This window comes from Vipera berus, assembly GCF_964194415.1.
Source record: "Vipera berus genome assembly, chromosome: 2".
In the NCBI taxonomy this organism is placed as follows: domain Eukaryota; kingdom Metazoa; phylum Chordata; class Lepidosauria; order Squamata; family Viperidae; genus Vipera; species Vipera berus.
The window spans coordinates 10,940,565-10,962,117 of NC_138203.1; the positions used below are offsets into that span (position 1 = coordinate 10,940,565).

A 21,553-nucleotide genomic window follows, 5' to 3' on the forward strand; every position below is an offset into this window, starting at 1 on the left:
TTGCATTAAATTTATAATGTAATAAAAATAATACAATTAGTTAATCAGTAGCCTACATCTTCCATAGAGCCACCTCCCCTTTCCATTCTGACTGCAGGTAGAAATAGTGAATCCAAAAGGCTGTTCTTGCCACAAAACAAATCCACAAGAAGGGAAGGAGGGACAGGCGCTACAAAGGCTGCCAGAAAGAGACAGGTTCTCAGGGTGTGTGTCTGTGTGATATGACCCTTTCTTAGGGTCTTGCGGAAGAACAGGGTAGAACAACAGCTAATGACCCTCTTTTACCGGTCTACCATAGACAGCGTCCTCTCGTACTGTATTGTGGTTTGGTATGCTGGTCTGACAGCCGCAGATAGGAAAGTATTACAGAGAGTGGTGAGCACAGCACAAGACATTGTGGGTTGCCCCCTGACACCACTGGATGACATCGCCAGGGCTCGTTGCCTTGGAAGAGTGAGGAAGACTCTCAGGGATGACTCACACCCTGGACGGTATCTCTTTACTCTCCTACCATCCGGTAGGAGATATAGGAATATAGCCAGCCGTACCAACAGGCTGAAAAATAGCTTTTATCCGTGGCCTGTTAGGCTTTTAAATGGGACATAATCTCTGTGAACTTATGCAGAATTGACTTGGGAGGCCGGTGTGTGGTGTAGTTGGTTCACGGTGTGGTAGGATGGTTTGTTGTCACTGTGTGTTGGGGGGAGAGAGCACGGGAGGGGGGGAGGCTCAGCTAATCTCAATGTACACATGTTGTACTTTGACAATAAAGGTTTATTATTATTATTATGAGATACTATCACAGCCAGGTGGGAGAGATTCTGAGTCTCTGGGGGTGCTGCAGACTGAAATCAGTCGTAGTTAAAATGCTTTTCTCCCTGCGCTAGTCCAAAACAGGATCAGTCCAGCCCCAGCTCAGTGGATCTAGGCAAGGAGAAGCTGAAATCTGTCAGGGATACTTGGCTGCATCGAGCAGCGTGTGGAAGAGCAAGTGGGAAGCCAGAGCACATCTTCTGCAGAGAAACATGCAGGCCAGGCCAGCAGGGAGTGACACTTGTGGGGCAGAGAGGCAACTGACTTGGCACCCATGCAGCCTCTGATGTTTCTTCACTAAACCCCAAATCAGGCAAGTGGCTCCTTCTTAGCTCTCCAAGACCATATGAGCAGCCATTGAAGCTACGATTCCAATCTGAAAATCCGTACTTTTATTTCAAAAAGCCAAATCCAAAACCCGGAACCCAGAATCTAGCATCCCAACTTGATAGCAGCAATGATCTTCAAATACCTGGCCATGCAGCCTTCAAGCCTGGCCTTGTGTCTCAGAGCCCCTGAGCCAGGCGAAGCACCAGCGACGCGCCTTTCCGGCCGCTTGGCCCTGTTGGAGCTTCCCTCCCCAGAACACTGTTCAGTACCACCCGGGCCTGGGACGCCCTGGGCTGCTAAAGCGCTGCCAAGCCAGTCTGCTGCACACTCTCTTCCCGAGGTAGTTGCTGAATCCTCCAGAATTATAAAGAAAGAACTGCCACCCAGTCATTCCCCACAAGATGTCTGTGCACCCCAGGCACCCAGCGTGCAGGGGCCTAAAGTTCTCTTTGGTTTCATCTGGTGCTTCTTCCCATTCCTTGGCAAGCCTTGCCAAGGGCCGTTCCGTTGCAACTGCCTGCCACTCATATGGTGCAACCAGGGGTCCCTCCTTTCTGCTGCTCCCAAAGTCTCTGTACTTGGCAGAGAGAGGAAGCAGACAGCATCTCTCCAGGGCAGATCGGGTCTCCACATTGCAAGCACTGACTCGACCGACACTCCTTTGCACTGCTGCGCTATCTGGACTGCGCAAGGATGACCTGCTTGAACCACTTGCTGACAGCACAATCCACACGCATCACCAGGCCAAGGCCCAGGAGGAGAAAGACGCAGCTCACCACAAAGCCCACCGCTTCGAAGAGGAACCTGCCAGGGTGAAGAAAAGCACAGGGTGAGGTCACGGCAAGTAGGCAACCAATGCTCAGTGGGCCTCGGGCAGTTCTCCCCGCCAGCTCTCTCTGCAGGAAGCTCAGCAGTCTTTCACTGAAGAGGACAGAACCCGGGGAAGGACACGGACTCCTCTGCGGTTGGGGGGGGCAGTCTGTGCTCAGGACAAATGGAGCCTCATCTCATCAAGCAAAGGCCAAAGCCCCCAGGGTATGCCCTGAAGTTCAGGTGCAAGAAATCAAGAACCAAGGGTGTTCAAATGAGTATATGTTTAATCCATGCTGTCTCTAAACAAGAATCTGAACTACTGGTAAGAGTCAACCGAGTTCAAGGAGGGCTGGACTTAGCCAAGGGATGCCAAACTGATGACAAGCTTGACCCCGCCCTCTCTCAGGCTCAGCCTGCTACTCTCCTGCATCCTGAGCAACACCCGCCAGTGTCTCAAGAAACCAGGCAACCTAGGTCAGGCCATCCTGGGGCTGACATTACAACCTCCCTGTTCTTCATCAATTCCCCATTTCTTCTGCTTTTAGCTGCCTGAAGCTAACAGAGTTGGGTGTGCAGTAAAAGGAGAAATCTGGCAAAGCACAATACTGACTTCTGATCAGCTCAACTGCAACTCTTCCAACCCCCCCCCCCCCACCTCCAGCCCAGGCTGAGTCCTACCCTTCCTGTGTGGGGTTTTGGACTGGGAGGAGTTAGAGAAAGAGCTTCTCACCACGTAGCACCGGCTTAGCAGGGGACTTACTTTGGGGCAAAGACCTTCCACACCATCAGATGTCTCCTGAGAATTATGGCTGCCAAAACAGAAGCCAGAAGCTGTTGGGAGAGAAGAGAGGGAAGTGACTCAGTCCAGCCAGAAGAGGAGAGAGCTTGGTTACCAGCAAAACTAGCCGAGTGAAACAACTTTATTTGGGAACTCCGGAGGGGTCTTCCGTAGGAGCTGCTGCAGCCAGCAAGGAAACAGGTGCCCTGTCCCTGGGTAGAAGCCTGCTGGCCTTCTCACACCTGAGCCAGCAACCTCACCAAGGAAACGTAGAGAAGGGACAGAGAGCTCATCTCTCTCCCCACCCCCCAGCAGCTCATCAGCTGGGCCAGCAGCCCTGGATTCAAGCAAGGGAGAGCCAGAGATGGTTCAGGAGAGAAGGGCCCTCTGGGAGACAGAGAGATCAAGGAAGGGCAGCCTCTGGCCAGAGAGGCTGGGTGTGGCTTTTCAGGGATAAAAGGAGGCCTCTCCCCTGTTACATCTTTGCTTTGGTAAAGCCACACTTGGAATACTGCATCCAGTTTTGGTCGCCATGATGTAAAAAAGATGTTGAGATTCTAGAAAGGGTACAGAGAAGAGCAACAAAGATGATCGGGGGACTGGAGGCTAAAACATATAAGGAACGGTTGCTGGAATTGGGTATGTGTAGTTTAACGAAGAGAAGGGTGAGGGGTGACATGATAGGAGTGTTCCAATATCTCTGGGGCTGCCACAAAGAAGAGGGAGCCAAGCTATTCTCCAAAGCGCCCGAAGGCAGGACAAGAAGCAATGGATGGAAACTAGTCAAGGAGAGAAGCAACCTAGAACTAAGGAGAAACTTCCTGACAGAACAATTAACCAGTGGAACAACCTGCCTCCAGAAGTTGTGGCTGCTCCAACACTGGAAGTTTTTAAGAAGAGACTGGACAGCCATTTGCCTGAAATGGTATAGGGTTTCCTGCCTGAGCAGGGGGTTGGACTAGATGACCTCCAAGGTCCCTTCCAACTTATATTATTATTATTATTATTATTATTATTATTATTATTATTATTATTATTATTATTATTATTATTATTATTATTATTATTATTATTACATCTACTCTGCCCACCAGGAGGGGAAGGCAGGGCACCTTACAAGCCCCATCAATTATGAACCGTCATCTGGTGGGGCATGAAAAAGGCTGTTCTTGGTGGTGCCCCTTTCTTTGTGGAACATTATTATCCCACCCACCCCACTCCCAGGTGCAGTTATCCCCTCACTCTGCTGCTTTTCCAAAAGCCCTAAAAATGTGGCTTTGCAGGCAGGCCTGGGGATGCCAAATGGAGACAGAGCCGATCGAGTGGCTGATTAGATTGTGTGGCTGCTGCCATTTATGAGTTTTTATTGTATGGTGGATTTAAAAAAATTTGCAAGCCGCCCAGAGTCACCTGTGCGTAAGTTGGGAAGCTATATACGTGTGTTTAATAAATCGATAATGAACGTTCCTGATCTCCACTAAGTCAAAAAATGGACATCCTGGTGGATCTACCGGTTGCAGATGAAGCAGGTGAGGCTCCCGGGGGCCACCTGTTGGCACTGAATCCCCATCAAGGCCTTCTCTCACGGTGGCTCCCACACGCACACACACACACACACACCTACCTGAAGCCCCAAAATAAGCAGGTATCTGAGGCCCAGCTGCAGCAGGGCTGCTGAAAACCGCTCTGGCGCCTCCCGGAGCCTCATCTCCATCATCGGCTCCTCCCTGTCCTGGAGTCGCGTCTTTGGCCTCCCGGCCCCGGAGGTGCTGGCCTCACAGACAAAGGGCCACAGCAGGAGTAATGGGCAGCCAGCTGCCTCGGGAGAAAGAGGATCCCCAAGAGACATTTTATTTTATTTTTTATTTTAATTCCATTTATATCCCGCCCTTCTCCGAAGACTCAGGGCGGCTTACAAGCTTAGCAGTAGCCTTCATTCTATGTATATGCCTGCTTATTAGAGCTTTCACACACACCCCAAGCGGCATTATTACAAAGTCAGCTTAATTGCCCCCAACAATCTGGGTCCTCATTTTACCTACCTCGGAAGGATGGAAGGCTGAGTCAACCTTGAGCCTGGTGGGATGCGAACCTGCACTAATTGCAGGCAGCTGGTGTTACTTAAGGAGGCATTAGCCCACTGCTCCACCAAGGCTCATTATGGACCAAAAGCCAGATTATACAGGAGAGAAACTCAACGCAGAGTCGCTGGCGCACACACACAGGAAGAGAATCGGGAAGCACCCCTCCCCCTCCTCATTTGTGGGCCAAAGAGCTTGGAGAGGCCAGACGCAGAGAGACCGTTCCTCTTTCTTCCGAAGGAGGGCCAAAGGGCAACTCTTGACTCGCCATGGATGCCGGACCCTTTCACAATGCAGAGAAGGCTTGTCTCCAAGAAGGACCCGAACACACACCCCCACCGCACCCTCTGCCAGGGCTCGTTCTTTGACTCCCACCCTCAGGTTGCCAGCCGTCGCAGCTGCCATTCCCTCGGGAGCCCATTTCTCTGTCTGCTGGGCAAGAAGCCGGGCTGGGTCCCCGAGGCCATCTGAGAATCAAGCTACTCGCAAGCACAAAGCTCACCTGCCAGGAGGATCTGAGAGGCGAAGGTGTTGGCCCCAACGAGGAGCGCAGGCAGCAGATTGGTGGCATGTCCCTGCTGGAACCCCACGAAGGCCGCGTTCCAGTGGATGGCGGGGAAGACGGGCTGATGGCCAGTGGTGTAGAAAAACTGGGCGGCAGCAAGAGCCCAAGCAACCAGGGCTTCCCACGGCACCACAAAGGGGTCTGAAGAGGAGGAACAATAGTGAGAGCCCAGGAGCCCACCTACCCCGAAACACTGCTCTCCTTGCTACGGAACACAGTGCAAAGCCGCCTCCCCCCACACACGGAGAGTTCAGTAGGAGATTCGCATCCCCCTTGTTCCTGCCTCCCAGAGGCACAGCAGCATCTACGGTTGCCGCTCACAGCCCAGAGGCTGTTGCTAAATCTTTGTGCACATCTGGCTGGTCCAAGGGCTGCTAGGCCCCAAAGTCCCGCTAAGAACCTCTCTCGTGGGCCAGATTTCTAGCTGCCTTTAAAAGAGCTCCCTCAGCTTGCTAGAAGCTTGGGTGGGGGTGGGGGGTTATGACTGGGCCTCTGGCTACTCTCTCCTGGTTTTCCCTTAAAAAAGTCTCCAGGACTGCACCAAGCAAGGGAGACTGTGTTCATGACAGGTAATATCCACCATCACCTTTCCTGCCTCACCTGGCTGGTTGCCAAGTATTCCTCAGGTACCATTCGAGATGCTGGTTTAGCCTTAAAATCCTAAAGTGCTTACAACCCAGCTGTGACGCTGTTTAAATCTTTACGAACCTGCCCCGAGGATAAAGCTGGACTCGCTTCCCCAGCTCTGTCTGTCTGTCAGACAAGTAGCTGCCTTTTGTTCCAAGATGCCAACACCTTTTTTGCAGGCCGGACCCCCAGCCCTATTGGCCTCCTTTCCTGGGGGGTTTCTCTTAAGCTGAGACTCCCGGCTTCCGCTACTCTGCGCTGAGTTTAACTACGTTCTGAGAACGTGCTTTGCTTTTTGACGATTCCTTTCAGGCCCTCCGGCCAGGGCCGAGCCAGAATTCCCTGACTCACCCGAGTGTGCAGAGAGGGCCCTGGCGCAGGCGTGCATCCACAGCAGGGCGAAGGCCTCCACGAACAGCAGGAGGAAGGCCAGGCTGAGCCGCTCCGTGTGCAGAGTCATCAGCAAGAAGCCGAGCAGGGCCAGGGAGATGAGCAAGGCCGCCGAATAGACGCTGCCCAGCCCGTAGGCGGTCACTGTGGCCTTGCGGCCGCCCGGCATTTCCTCCAGCTGGCTTTTCAGGGACTCCTGGATCCGGCGGTACAGCTGGGGGATCAAGGCCTCGGAGGTGGAGGACACGAGGAGAGGGCCTTGGCTGCCTTCCAGAAAGACGGTCATGGGTTTCCACAAAACCAGGACCAGCCCCGCCATCGCCAAGACGTAAATCCCACGGGGGAACGCCTCCAAAGCCAGCTGGGCCCAGGCGTGGCGTTTGATCAGCATCTCCTCGGCGCCAGAGGTGATGGCCCAGTAACCGGCCAGGGCCAGAGCCAAGAGTGGGAATCCCCACCGCACAAAAAGGACCAGGGCGCAGGAGCTGTTCAGGTTGCCGTAATGGCGCAGCCAGCAGCGGGTGCCCCACACCAGACTGGCCAGCGCCCCCACACACAGGCCGTAATAGAGGTTCTTGGTCCTCGGTTCCTGCACGCTGGAGAGAGGCCCCAAGATGGAGGCGGTCTGGCAAACGGGGGTCTCCTCGCGGCACTTCCGGAAAACCCCTGAAAGTCGTGCACACACCACGACAATGCCCAAGGTGGCCAGCAGCTGCCAGCAGAGCAGGGAGCCGTCCAGCCTGCCCTTCCACTGCAGCTTCAGAGCCTCCAGCAGCACCAGGGAGGTGAGCAGGAAGGGCACCACCTCTCCCTCCGCCACGACAAAGCTGTCCGAAAGCATGGCTGCGCAACGCAGGAAGAGGATGCCCAGGGACAGCCCCGCCCAGAGCCTCGGCTTCAGCCTGAAACCCTCCAACGGGGGGCAAAGGCCAACCGTCTGCAGGGCTGGGGGGCGCCTGGTCCACCAATGCCAGAAGAAGCCCAGTTGGGAAGCCGCTGTCCCCCAGGCGGACAGCATGAGGAGGTCAGCTCTGGCCCCCCTGAAGACGTGAGCCAGCCCCAACAGGGCCGCCCCCGCCACCCCCCAGAGCAGGGGGTAGAGGAAGAAGTGGCGGTAGGAGAAGTCCAGGCGAGTGGCCAGCTGGGAGGCCATGTAGCACAGCAGGCAGGAGGAGGTCAAGAGGGCGCAGCCAGCCACCATGCAGCCGGGATGGAAGCGGGCCCAGGACTCGGCACACACAGCCCGGGCTTCCCGCAGGTACTGCTGGAAACGCGCCCGGAGCCCCTCCAACTGTGGCAGGACCAGAGAGGCCTCCTGGGCCAAGAGGCGCTCGTGCTCCTCCGTGGCGGAGCGAAAGAGACGCTGAAGGTGCCGCAGTTTCTCTGCCGGGAGGTCCTGAGCGGCCTCTGCGTAGGAGCGCAGGAAGCGGTCCACCTGCCCAGGCAAAGAGATCGGTCGCTCAGAGCGCTGGAGAGGCTGCTTCAGCAAGGTGGGGAGGGGGCCGTTCACTAAGGGCCTCCCAAGCTCAGCCTGGCCTCCGGAGCCTCACCCGAAGCCTCTCAGCCTGGTGGCTGCCGGACCAGCTGTATCTGCAGGGCACACAGGCTCAGTGACAGCTTCTGTGCTGCGGGGGGCAACTGGAGATGCCACTGTGCCTCTTGCAGGCAGGACAAGGGGAGCGTAAATCCCCTGGCTCCCCTGCTGAACTCACTCCGAGTGGGGTCCTTTGGGCTGTCTTAGCAATTCCACTGATATTTATACACAACTTCACAGTGCTTCACAGCCCTCTCTGTAAGCTGTTTACAGAGTCAGCATATTGACCCCAACCATCTGGGTCCTCATTTTACTGACCTTGTGGAAGGATGGAAGGCTGAGTCAACCTTGAGCGGGTCAGGATCAAACTCCCGGCAGCAGGCAGAGTTAGCCTGCAATACTACCTTCTGACCACTGCACCAAGACCTCACTTTTGAAGGCCCCCACCCACCCCCACGGGAGGGGATCCACTCTTACCTGCCTGGCATTGATGTCGTAGGCTGCCAGCTGGGCACGGAGCGAGGAGGCTGCATCCCCCTCGCTTGCAAAGAGGTCAGCCATCACTTCCCCAATGTTGCTATACGGCACTGGCACCCCCAACAAGAGAGCCAAGGTCGGCACCAGGTTCACCTGTGGGACCGTCTGGGGCTCCTGAGCAGGAATGAGGAACAAGCAATGGGGCAAAGACGGAAGATTCCCCGGGAAGCCGCCCACTTTTTCATCCAGCCACCTGGCGCTGCCTGCCAGGTGGCTGGATGTGGCTGCTGACCTTGATGCTTCCATCAGCACCACCAACGCAAGGAATTCTGGGAGCACCTAGAAGGCTGCATGTAATCTGCCCTTGCCGAAAGACACACCTTATCGCAGCCCAGGGGTTGTCCTTCCTCCCAAAGATGTCACACACCAGGGAGTGCCAGCTCTGTCTTGGCAGGGCTGCTCATGCTGGCCAGGTGCCCTTCTGGCTCACCTCAGGGGGAAAGTCCCGGAAGAGCGGAGCCTTGCTGTACACAAAGAGAGCCGCATCGAGTTCCTCCTCGCTGTCTCCACCGTGGTCCCCGGTCGCCGTCATGCCGTGGTCCCCTGCCACCAGGAGGAGCGTGTCATTTTCCAGGTGGTCAACCAGTGAACTGTCCATCAACAATATAGAACTTAAGCTACACGCTCTTGGCCAGCACCAGCGCGAAACAGACTGGTGGAAATGGTCAACTTGCACTTTTAGAAGCCACACCAAGAAGCCACAGCCCTGGCTTCAACTGGGGCTGGGTTGCTGCTGTACCTTGCACTAGATGAGGGCAGCCAGTAGGAAAGCTGCCTGCCATTCTGCCAGGTGAGGCTGGGGGCAGGAGGGGCAGCCATACTGGGGAAGCGCGGGGGGGGGCATCTTCCCCTCCAGTTCCAGTTCCAACTCACCTGAGCATCTCATCCATCTGGGAGAGCTTCTTGGCCATTTCAGGGTGATCTGGTCCATGTTTGTGACCACAGTGATCCACACCCAAAAAATGGGCAATAAGTAGATCCCATTCGCCAACATCCACTGTGCCACAGGAAAGAGGGGAGAGAGGTCAAAGGTGAAAAAGGAGCACTGCATTTTAGGGAGGGCTGGAAGGAAGAACAGAGGCTGCTTGGAGCCTTCTCTCCATTGCAGTGCAATTGCAGGGTATGGATTCAATGAGGCAAGGTACCAGGAAGAGGACAAACGCAAGAGAGGGGAAGGAGAAGAACTATATCTGCGGCCCCCAAATTCCAGATTGTGGCCCAGTACCAGGCTCCAGCCCGTTCAGAAGCAAGCTGCGGTGGTAGCGGGTGAGCGTGCACACGCAGCTCCACTTGTGCGCGCAGAGGAACCAGCACAGCTCCATTTATGCAAAAGCGGTGGGGGCATGTGCTCACTGCTTGGTCAAACAGAGTTGCGCGTGCGCTCGCATGGAACCATCCCCTCTGCCCTTCCCCCCCCCCCCCCCGCTGTCCACAAAGCCGGAAAGGTTGGCAGCTGCTGAACTAAATGCAAAGAGAATCAAGGGCAGTTGAGGCTGGGACTACCTTGCCCTGAGCAAACAACATTCATGCCATGGAGAATTCTTCCGTTCAAGGGGCGGGGCGGGGCAAGAACGGTCAAGGGAAAAGAACCTGTTCTTATTTGTGAAACTCACAGAAATTTGATTGTCAGCTTTGGGTTTTTGGTTAAAATATGCTATTTGGCCACCATCGCTGGTTATGTTACGGAAGCAATTAAAAAGCATGTGGGTTGTTTTTTTTAGAAAAACCCAGATCACTGTCTAGCTGGAGAGATCCTACTCCCTCCCCAGAGTTGTCCTTCCATTCTGACTCTGACTTTACTCATCCCCCATTCTCCCACCCAGGACCAAACCTGCTCACCTGTCTGGTACAAATGCTGCAAAATCCCGTTGTCCACCGTGTGCAGATCTTTCACATTAAAAGAAGGGAAGAAGTGGGCCCGGTGGAAGGCCTGGGGGAAGAGGCCGTCCCAGGTGTCGTCCCCCATGAAGACCACTTTTTTCCCTGAAAGAGGAGGGGGGACATTGACAGAGGTGTGAGGAAGCGGGATTCACAGCATGGCAACCAGCAGGTGGCAACACAGCCCTAAGCATAAAAGCTGCTGCTGCTCCACCATCACCACCATTCCGGGAGGCTTTATTCTTGCTCTTTCTCCAAGGGGGTCTCTCTTTCTCAGGGTTAGGGTTAGGGTTGGAATGGAATCAAATGGATGACATGTGAGACCATTCCTAATTCTTTCTTCTTTTATTTTCCCTTAACAAATGTAGGCCTGAAGCATCTTTTGTGTGCCTTGTTCAACCATTCTTGGTGGTTAATTAAAGTACATCTGGAAGGTTAGGATAGGATAGGATAGGATAGGATAGGATAGGATAGGATAGGATAGGATAGGATAGGAAATAGGATAGGATAGGAATAGGAAAGAATAGGAATAGGAAAGAATAGGAAAGAATAATAGAATAGAATAGAATAGAATAGAATAGAATAGAATAGAATAGAATAGAATAGAATAGAATAGAATAGAATAGAATAGAATAGAATAGAATAGAATAGAATAGAATAGAATAATAATAAAGTTGGAAGGGACCTTGGAGGTCATGTAGTCCAACTCCCTGCCCAGAAAGCAAACCCTACACAAATGGTTGTCCAGTCTCTCTTTGAAAACCTGCAGTGTTTAAGAAGAGATTGACAACAATTTGTCTGAAGTGGTATATGATATAGGGTCTACTCACACCCCGAGTCCAAAGTTTGGGTGGGTGGGTGGGCTGAGGGATCAACAGCTAGATTTCCCAGCCAGAATGAACACTGTTTATGTCTGACAGGCTTTTTGTACTGACATGAGTGTGTGAACCAGAGCCATGCCGAACTTCCAAGATTTCTGAGGAAATGACATCTTTTCAGTCATGATAAGTAGACAACAAAGCCTAGAAACACAGTCCGTTCACCTTGAGGTACTGGGACAGCTACACTGTCCTGACTTTGCACCCAACATCAAAGTGCTCAAAGGTCCTAGCACAGGGCTTTTCAATCTGTGGCCCATGGATCCCTGTCATCACAAGGGCGGGGTGGGTGGGTGGGGTGTTCCACCAAGGCTTGGAGAAATGTTATGATTTAAATCTTAAGTCATGGGGGTCCGTGGCCATGGTCCATGGCCACAAAAGGTATTTAAAGGAGGTCCATGGTGAAGAAAAGGTTGAGGACCACTGTCCTAGATCAATATCGGGGGGGGGGGGGGACGACACACCAACACCCCCAAGTCAAACATGCAGGGGCAGACCCCGGAGACTCAGATCATGGGCCAAAGGTGGAATGGAACAGCCCAACCACCAACCAATTCCTTTTGCCCCAAAGAGAGACAGAAGGCCGGGCCGTCTCTTTCAGGTTGCTGGGCAGGTTCGTAGAGCCCGAAGGGTAGGGGAGGTCACTGGGGCCAGCTGATACCTGGAGGGGGCTCTTGCTCAGCTTGGGACCAAGAGCTCGAGCAGCCAAGACCCGTCCCAGAGAGGCTTGGGGGCTGCTCAAGGGGCAGAGACTGAACGCCCGGCGAGGAGGGCACCTTCAAGAGGGGGATCGGGGGAGGGGGGGCCTTTCCAGGCTAACCAGCAGCAGAGATTAGGAGATACCCCCCCGCCCGCCCGCCCATAAAGAAGCGTTTGCGAAGCCCGCGGAAGCAGGAGACGCTGAGCGAGGGCAAGAGAGCCCGGGCAGACTTCAGCCTTCCTTCAAGAGGACTAGCGCCCCACCGAGCCGCCCCCCCTCCCTCCGGCCTCCCACCATTGCTGGCCAGCTGCCAGAGCAGGTTGTCCTCGCGGATGGCGTAGGAGGCGAAGTTGCTGCCGGCGTCCACGAAGGTGGGCAACGAGCCGGTGGTCAGCGCCTTCAGCCGCTGCATCGTAGTGGTCGGCGGGTCGGCGCGGAAGCGATAGAGGCGGCCGTGGCGAGGCTGCTGGAGCGCCAGGCGGTGCAGGACGCCCAGCCGGTCTTCGAAGGGTCGCGGCGGGCCGGCCGAGGGGTCGGGCCGGGGCCGCGCGAAGTCGAAGCGCAGCGCGTCAATCAGCACCAGCGCCGCCCGGGGGAAGCGCGCCGGCAACCAGCAGGGGCTCCCGGGCTGGCGGACGGGCGCCGGAGAATCGCCCGGCAGTAGGGCGCAGGCGCTGCGATGTCCCAGCTCCAGCCGCACCAGCAGGAAGCCGCCGGCGAAGAGCGCCAGCGCCGAGCAAAGCAGCAACCCGACCCAGGCCACCAGCAGCAGCCCCGCCGCCGCCGCCGCCCGCCGCCCCGGCATCCTGCGCCCTTGGCCGACGCCCGCCCGCCCGCCGGAAAGGGCACGGCAGCCGGAAGAGGGCAAGCGAGAGGGCAGGCAGAGCGGCCGGAGGGCGCCCTCTTTCGGCGGGAGGACCCAAAGGCGCCGGCTCTCACTTGCTGCCGCCCGCGGACGCACCCAAAGCAGGAAAAGCCCCCCTCCCCCCGCCGCGATCCCGGCCGCCCCCCCCCCTCCTCTGCTGCAGCCGACACAGGCTCTGCCATCTCCTTTTATTGCAACATGATTCAATCCAATCAGAAAATAAACAGGGGTGCGTCTGGGGCTCCTTGGGGGCCAGTCCTTGGGGGGGGGGGGCGCCTGGGGGCTCTGGCTAGCTGGTCCTCGACTGCTCCTGCTCCAGCTCCTCGTAGCTGGTGCTGAGGGACTGCTGTGCCAACCGGGGAGGGTCAGCGGGGCCCTCCAGGCTCTCCGGAGGCTCCTGAGTCTTGTTCAGGGAGGAGTAGATGGACAGGGCCTGCGGAAGAAGAAAGCAAGGGGGTCATCACCAAGGATGCGGGATTGTGATTGTGAGTGTGTGAGTGTGTGTGTCCCACCCCAGCTGCTGAGCCCCCCAGGAGGAAGGCCCTTCCTGGGGGGGGGGTTGCTGCTCCTTCCCCACCCCTAAAGCGAGCCTTGGAGGCAGTCCGTGAACCCTTAAAAAAGCTGCAAAGCACCTCAATCCTTTGGGACTCCAAAGGAGCCTCTCGGCCTAGGCCCCACCTAATCCTGGGGTCTTGCTCCCCCCCACAGGGCCCTTTTCCCCATATATTAGTGTCTCCCCATCTCACCTAAGATAGGGGGACCCCCACGCCCAAAGAGCTTCCCAGATGTTGCAACTGCCATCCCAGCGGTCATCCCAACCTCTGCAGCCAGCCAGCTCCCCCTTTCTCCAACCCCCCCCTCCCCCATCCCTTCTCCAGCTAGGACAGGGGTAGGCAACCTTGGCTCTTTTATGACTCGTGGACTTCAACTCCCAGAATTCTGGGTGTTGAAGTCCACGAGTCATAAAAGAGCCAAGGTTGCCTACCCCTGAGTTAGGAGAAGCAAGGCTGCCACTGCCATCTCCAAAGCAGAGGCTGCCAGGGCCCCTTGAGACACCATCTCCAGGGGCTGGGAAACTTCCTTCCTAACTCCCACCCCAAAAGAGAGTCCCCAAGACTGGCTGCAGCAGATATACCCCAAAACTCAAGACCCTCCCTGCTGCGGTTGCCTTGATTTCTAGTGCCCTCCACCCCCGGGCAGCTGGCTCTGTTGTTCTGCAGTTATGGCTGGGGCTTCCCTCCCGCTGCCTGCCAGACCCACAGATCTCACCCTCCGCCTGCCCAGAGTTCCCGCCTGTGCTGCAGCCTGCATATCCCAGGCCCCCCTCTTGTGCTCCAGACTGACCTGGGCAACCATGCTGGTCACATCTCCGGTGCTGGTGGGCAGGAGGATGGTGTTGGACTCTTTTGCCAGGTGGGAGAAGGCCTGCACGTACTGCTCAGCTACCGATAGGGAAGCCGCCATGTTGCCATTCTGAGAGGAGGACAAGAAGCATGAGCCAAAGGCAGCGGGAGGGGGCTCTGGGGGAGGGAGGGAGGACCTTCCTGGCCTTCTCCCACCCAGCCTTTCAGAGAGAAGCCACCATTTGGCTCTTCACAGGAATCTTTCTTTCCCTTCCTCGCCCAAAGCAGAATAAGCAGGCTCCTCCTGACTCCACCATTCAGCCACTTTTTCATTTCTGCCCACAGGATGATCCAGACGGCTCTGCTTGGGCGCCAGGAAGGGGGTCTGCATGCCTGGTGAGCGGAGATGAGAGGAGGAGGACCTCCAACCTGGCAATATCCAGGCCTCCCCTTCCCCCACCCCCAATAGTCAGTGTGCTGTGAAATGGGTTGGGCTGAGAGAGAGAGTAAGTGGCGGGACTTGAACTCTTGGTCTCTGGTTTTCTAGTCTGGTACCTTAACCACTAGACCAAAACTCTTTAGAACCCAGGGTCTCCAACAGAGACAGACCCCCCCCCCAACTCCCTTTGCCTCCCTTGAACACAGACTCGCCGCCAGCAAGCGGCCCAGCCCCACCCAAAAGCTTGCTTGGAGCCCCTCTTTGGTTGCAAAGAGGGGCAGCCCCCCCCTCCCCGACATGGCCAGCCCCTTCTTCCTCCCTCTTCCCTACTATTACCTGCTGGGTCAGAGCCAAGCTCAGAAGTCCGATGGCCTTGGCCTTGGCTTGGGCCTTTGCCAGGATGGCGTTGGCCTCCCCTGAAAGAGAGACCGCCCGTGGGAGTGAGGTGGCCCACATCAAGGTCAGCTCTGCCCCCAGATGCTTCATCCACCCCCTCAGGGGGCCTTTGGACTGAGGAAGGGGGGGGAATAAACTGCAGCTGCTTTCCTCCCCAGAGAAGAGTGGTTGCAGAGGAGGGGAGGGAGGCGGCCTGGGTCTTCCATGAACCAAGGGCAGCACCCTTGCTCCAGGCTGCCTGGAAGGAGTCTTCAGCTGGAGTGCCAGGCCTCCCTCGAAGAAGGCCGGGACCTCCAGCATCTGTGCTTGCCCCAAAGATGTCTCCTTCTGGGCTCCCATTCCCTCAGTGCTTCTGACCCACCCGTGCCAGATATATGGGCACCCCACACGGCAGAGGAAAACACTCGTGCTTTGGGCCAAGCCTCCTTGCCGTGAGCTGTTTCTGAGCTCTCCATACCAGAAGCCTGGTTGATCTGCTCTATTTTCTCAGCCTCTGAAGCCAGGATCTGGGCCTGCTTCTTCCCCTCAGCCACGTTGATGGCCGATTCTCGAATCCCTTCGGACTCCAAGACGGTGGCCCTCTTGCGCCTCTCGGCCTCCACCTAAGAGCAACAGGGGGCCTTTTAGTAGGGATCTTCTCGCCTCTTGGAAAAAAGGCCTGTCTGGCTGCACAAGGACCCCCCCAGGCCAGGGGTAGGCAACCTTGGCTCTTTTATGACTCGTGGACTTCAACTCCTAGAATTCCTGAGCCAGCATGGCTCAGCTTGGAAATCTCTCCCTTTTCCCTCAGCATGGCTGGCTCAGGAATTCTGGGAGTTGAAGTCCACGAGTCACAAAAGAGCCAAGGTGGCCTACCCCTGCCCAAGACTGCAGGAGTTCAGCTGTTGCTGCTGTCCTGGGGCTTAGAAGGCATTGCTCCCCACTCTGGAAGTCCTGAGCCCCAAACCGTGTGCGAAGACAGGGCCAAGCCAGATCAGGGAGGCCACTCCTGTTTGGATAGATGACCTGCATCGCCCATTTCAGTAACAGTCAGCCAGCCAGCTGGTGAAAGGAGACACATCCGAATGAAGAAAGCCAAGTACCAAGCGGCTCCGCAGCCCAAGGACGGTGCCTCCTGGAAAGGCTTCCTTTACCCAGGAATGCCACACACTGACCTGCATCTGCATGGACTCCTTCACCCGGGGGGGCACGTGGATGTCCTTGATTTCGTAGCGCAGGCACCGGATGCCCCAGCAGTCTGAAGCCTGGTTGATGGCGTCCACAATGTTGGAATTGAGGGATTCACGCTCCTGGGCGGAACAAGGTTGAGTCAGAGAGTCCAGCAAGGGCAGAGCAGAAAGACAACCCTGGAGCCAGTGGTGTTCCTTGGCCCAGCCCTGCTCAGGCCCACCGAACCGATGGACCAGAAGCAGCCAGAGTGCAATTGGGCAGATTAAGCATCTCAGCGTGGATTCTGCAATCACCCTCCACATTCTTCAGAAGTTGCTGACCTGCCTCTCTTTGGCTTTTGCCTCAATAGGTTTTTTAGTCAAAGGAAAAAGAGGCCAGGTAGCTCTCTTCAACCAAACACCCTGTGCACTAACAGCTAGCTGGTTAATTCAGATTATTTACATAAAATCCTGGGGAGGCTGCCCCTGTGTCAGGTCTGCCATCTTCAGCATACCTCACTTAGCTGGCATCCTGCCATAAAATGGGGGGAAGGATGGGGGTAAGATTAGGGAGGTAGGAGGGGAGAATGACAGGGCAACAGGAACCAGAGGTGTCAATCCAGAACAGACCGGCGGCTGATCAAGCACGGCCAAAACTCCACCAAAGAGGCGCCAACCCTCAAAGCCGTTCCCAAAACATTTAATTCAAACATTATTGGAGACTGGCAGACTGGTCAAGGGCCAGGGGAGAGGGAAAAGCGCAGGCTTTGCACGGGAATATTCAGATCCAGCTTTGCTTATGCTGTAATGGCTTGACTTTAGTAACAGTAAAACTTTCACTTCACAAACGGAGTCGGGGGTCTTTCTTTCCTAAATGTCCAAGTCGAGACAAGCCTGACACTCTGCTCTTCTCTTGCCCACTATTAAACAGTGCATAGCGGTGTGTGTGTGTGTGTGTGTGTGTGTGTGTGTGTGTGTGTGTGTGTCTTCCTTCACTTCTGTTGCTTACCCGGAAGACTTTATCCAGGGAGAGCTTGCCCAGCTCGGATCGCATGGTAGTCTGGGCAAGCTGTGTGACGGCATACTCAGGATCCTCCACCCCGTAGCTAGCCTAGAGGAGGAAGAGAGACATCGGATGGAAGGAACCAGGAAATATGTGAATTTCTTCCAGGCCAGGCAGAAGGGCCAGACCCACAATCAAGGGGAAAGGGCCTTGAGTTTCTGAGCCCAACGTCGTCCTGGCCCTAGAAAACGTCAACCCAAGAGAGATCCTTCTGCTTTCATCTGCCAAACCTCCAAAATCCACCGAGGAAAAGCAGTTCTGAGAGCCCCACAGCCACTGAGAACCGTCCCCATTCTGTTTGGAGCTTCCGCTTGGTACCTTGTAAGGATCCATGATGCGCAGGTAGAGGACCCCGTCGATCTGGAGGGTCACGTTATCTGCAAGGACACAGGAATTCTTTCAGCGGAAGCAAAGGGAACGTCTATCATCTGTACGGCAAAGCTTTAGGGAAGGTCCAGATCACAGAAAGCAATCCAGCACTTGGACCGCTAAGACAAGGCTCCTGCTTTTTCAAGCAAAACAAAGAGCAAAAGACCCAACAAGCATCAAACATCCAAGGCACTGGGCTAAAGGCTCAGGTCAAGTGGAGTCCAGCCTGACCCGTTTCTGCTCTTATGTTTAGTCCAAGGACATCAGTGGCCCTCTGAACACCCCCAGTTTTCTGCTTTGTCATTCTGAAGGGGTTTTTTAAATCATTGCATGCGGCTTTGAATAATTTCAATTAGGCAGCCCCAAATTATTATCATTGCCACAATGTTTTTTGTCCTGGAAAACTTTAGTGTTTTTATGCTCCAACAGGGGCTGTGAAACCAGACTGACAAGTACAGGCAATCCTTGACTTAGGACCACAATTGAACCCAAACATTTCTGCTGGTAAACAGGAGTGTTGTTAAATGAGTCTTGCCCCATTTTACAACATTTCTTGTCACAATTATTAAGCAAATCACTACGGCTTCCAAGTGAATCGCACAGTCGTAAAGCGAATCCGTGCCCTCCCCCCCGACTTTGGTTGTCGGAAGCCAGCCAGGAAGGTCGCAAAAAGGGATCATGTGACCCCAGGACTCTGCAACTGTCATAAATACGAGCCAGCCACAAGGTGTCCCAATTTTGATCACATCTATGCTACGATGGTGGTTAAGTGTGGAAAAACGGTCCCAAGCCACATTTTTCAGTGTTGTCGGAACTTTGAACCAAATGAACTGCTGTAAGTTGAGGACCACCTCCATTGAGTTGTGACCCCTTCCGTGGTGCAGCTTTTCCCTGAAGGAACTAACAGAGCTGGCAAACCAAAAGAATCAAGGCTGCCTCCACTCAGTTGGGCTGATCTCTGAATGCACAGCAGATCGGCCCCTTCTTTTCCCCCCTGCCCACCCCAGGGCTTCTGGTCCCCCAGCTCCAACTGTCCCCCAGTCGGGCCCTCTCACCATGGGTAACAGCCGACTGCTCTGGCACGTTGATGACAATTTCCTTGAGGCTCTGGACGTAGCGGATGCGGTCTAGGAGTGGGATGAGGAAATTCAGTCCCTGGCAAGGATCAGCAAAGGACAAGAATCATCCTTTTCTCTATCTGTAATCATCTTAGGCTGTTCAACAATCGCAGCATCACAAGGTTGAAGGGACCCAGGCAAAAGCCTGTCCAATCTCTGCTAGAAAACCTCACGATGAAACAGCCACCACCAAGATCATCTAGTCCAGGGGTCCCTCAACCCCCAGGCCATAGACTGGCACCGGGCTGCGGCAAGCCAGAAACCGGGCCACACAAACAAAATCCCATCCATGGGATGGAGGCAGCACATGTAACCACACCCCCTCCAGTCCACAGAAAAGCCTCCCTCCATGGAACCAGTCCCTGGTGCCCCAAAGGTTGGGGTCCTCCGATCTAGCCTAACCCTCTGCAATAGGGTGCAAAACTGTCCGGCCTCTTCTTAAAACCCTCCAGGCTGCTGTCAGCCCTTGGGAAAAGCAGCAGCAGCAGCAGCCAGGCAGAAATGTTTCTCACCCTCTTCCCCAAAGCTTGGCTCACCCCGCGTCCTTTGCCCCAAAGTGTACAATCTGAGAAAGTTGAGATTAGCTGGGCTCATTTATTCCCCACACATCCAACTGTCTGGCTAACTGAGCCGCACTCTGGCATATTTTTTAGGAACGTGCTCAAGTCCATAGGCGGCCCACCACCACCCTCAACTGACAAAGATAAACCAAGCTCCAACTTTTTCTGGGTATGTGGGAGGAAAGGGAGTACAGGCAGTCCTCAACTTACAACAGTCATTTAGTGACCGTTCAACATTACAACGGCACTGGAAAAAAAGTGACTTATGAACATTTTTTCATACTTATGACTGTTGCAGCATTCCCACGGCCACGTGATTTACATTCAGATGCTTGGCACCTGACTCCTATTTATGACAGTTGCAGTGTCCCAGGGTCACGTGATCCCCTTTTGTGACTTTCTGACAAGCCAAGTCAAAGGAGAAACCAGATTCACTTAACAGCCACGTTGCTGACTTAACAACTGCAGGGATTCATTTAACAAATGCGGCAAGAAAAGTTGTAAAATGGGACAAAACTCATTTACCAAATTTCTTGCTTAGTAACATAAATTTCGGGCTCAATTGTGGTCGTATGTTGAGGACTACCTGTAAGAAGACAGCAAGCAGACGAGGAAGTGGCATGCCATCTCTTGAGCATGGAACAGGAAAGCAAAAAGGCTGCCAGGACCCCAAGCTCTTGTAAACAGCTCCTTATGCTGCGACTCCTGCCTGGAGGCTCAGCTGGAGCGCTCAATGGCAACAAGCCCCTTTCCCTGTCCCCATTGGGGGAGGGGGAGGCCCCAGAGCAGGGCAGCATCTGATGCCAACAAGTGCAAGAACGTTTGGAGGGAGGCAAAAGCTGAAGGCCCCTTCACGGGCTGGGAGGCCTGTTCGCTTGAAGGACGGAGTATTATTTACGTGGCTGCACCAGCTTGCGAGGCTCAGCAGAGCAGAGGCAGCACATAGCAACGACCCATTGTTGGGGGAGGAAGCCTCCCTGGACTACAAGGGATCCGGGAGGCCCTCCCCGCGATCGCCGGGGGCTCAGAGAGGGCTGCGGCGTCCAAGGGCTGCTGCTGCTGTTGCTACAAGCTGAAAAGCACACCCAGCAGGGCCCGATCCTCCGGCCCACCGACCAGGGGGCTCAGCAGAGGACCGTGGGGGGACCCCACTGTACAAGCGGCCGGGGCTCGCAAGAGACGGAGATCCTCGGGCGGAAGCGGGCGCCGCTTCGCTGGAGCGCCTCCCCACCCCCAAGACCGGACGCGGCAATGGAGCCCGACTAGATGCCCTCCAGGGGTATCCCCAGCACACACACACCCACACACCCGCTGCCCCGCGGCTCTCACCGGCTCGAGGATGCGGTGGAAGCGGCCCATGCGCTCCACCACCCAGGCCTCCTGCTGCGGCACGAAGAGCACCACCGTATTCACGGGCAGCCCTGAGGCGCTCCTCCGCGGCGACGAGCCGGGACCCGCCCGACGGGCGCCCTGCAAGGACCACCAGGGAGAGGCTGGGGGAGGGGAGGGCCAGAGCCGCCCCCCCCAGCGCTTGCCTCCTCAGCCTCCCCTAACCCGCGCCCGGCCGCCCGCCCGCCCGCCCGCCCGGCCCGGCCGCCCACCTCCCGCAGCAGGAGCCGCAGGCCGGAGACCCCGCGCGCCGCCCGCAGCCCCAGCATCGTGACGCCCGCCAGCCTAGAGCCGGTCCGCCGCTCCGAGGCCTCCGCCGCGCTTCCGCTTCCGGGAAGAAACCCCCCCCCGTGCGCCAGACCGCCCCTTCCGTTTTCCTAACCAATGGGATGTCGGCCGCTCGGTTCATCCCGTCACGCTCCGGAGAAAGAAACCGATCCGGGCGGCTACTGGTTCCGCCCCGCAAAAGAGCCCGGCGTTCCTCCGGGCGAAAGTCCCGGGAGCCTCCGTCGGGGCGGGGAGGCGGCGGCCCGGGTCGCCGTCCCAGAGATTTCCGGCGCTTCCGCCTCAGAGCCTGTCCGTGGCTCGCCATCGCAGGCCTTGCCCAAGGCGGGCAGAGCCGCCGAAGGGTCCGAGAGGGAGGGATGCAGCCAGGCTGGCCACTGGAAACGTGGGCCGCGTTCCCGGTCTCAATGCAGGCGAAAATCAAAACTAGCGCCTCCCGGGAAACGCCTCTTGTCCACAAGGGGTCTCAGCAGGGGGGGGGGGGAAATGCGACTGCCAAGCACCGGATTTACCGGCCGGAGCCCTTCAAACCTGCTTTCCTCCAATGAAAAAAATGCCCACGCGTGACGTTGGCCGTCTTTCCCTCCTCCCTTTGCTCTTTCGGCAGATGCTTGCAAGTAGTTGCACAGCCGCCCTTTAACCCACTTTGGTCGC

The 21,553-nt window shown here is 55.9% G+C and overlaps 2 protein-coding genes across 3 annotated transcripts; both read right to left on the reverse strand.

Moving 5' to 3' along the window:
- Window positions 1-1,182: 1,182 nt before the first annotated feature.
- Window positions 1,183-12,750, reverse strand: PIGO (phosphatidylinositol glycan anchor biosynthesis class O). Of its 2 annotated transcripts, none has more exons than XM_081318197.1 (10): window positions 12,219-12,750; window positions 10,308-10,451; window positions 9,342-9,465; window positions 8,899-9,058; window positions 8,409-8,582; window positions 6,359-7,832; window positions 5,318-5,521; window positions 4,359-4,549; window positions 2,717-2,787; window positions 1,183-1,947 (listed from the first exon to the last, which is right to left on the reverse strand). In XM_081318197.1, exons 1-10 carry the CDS (start codon window positions 12,727-12,729, stop codon window positions 1,818-1,820), a joined length of 3,183 nt encoding a protein of 1,060 aa, XP_081174323.1. In that variant the 5' UTR covers window positions 12,730-12,750; the 3' UTR covers window positions 1,183-1,817. The 2 variants fall into 2 exon arrangements, with proteins under 2 accessions (XP_081174323.1, XP_081174324.1); XM_081318198.1 differs by lacking the exon at window positions 12,219-12,750 and adding an exon at window positions 11,886-12,189.
- A 213-nt stretch (window positions 12,751-12,963) lies between these two features.
- Window positions 12,964-20,958, reverse strand: STOML2 (stomatin like 2). The gene is made up of 10 exons (XM_081319790.1): window positions 20,827-20,958; window positions 20,555-20,695; window positions 18,603-18,702; window positions 17,497-17,555; window positions 17,125-17,226; window positions 16,122-16,256; window positions 15,425-15,569; window positions 14,908-14,987; window positions 14,134-14,262; window positions 12,964-13,222 (listed from the first exon to the last, which is right to left on the reverse strand). Exons 1-10 carry the CDS (start codon window positions 20,881-20,883, stop codon window positions 13,079-13,081), a joined length of 1,092 nt encoding a protein of 363 aa, XP_081175916.1. The 5' UTR covers window positions 20,884-20,958; the 3' UTR covers window positions 12,964-13,078.
- Between the last annotated feature and the right edge of the window lie 595 nt (window positions 20,959-21,553).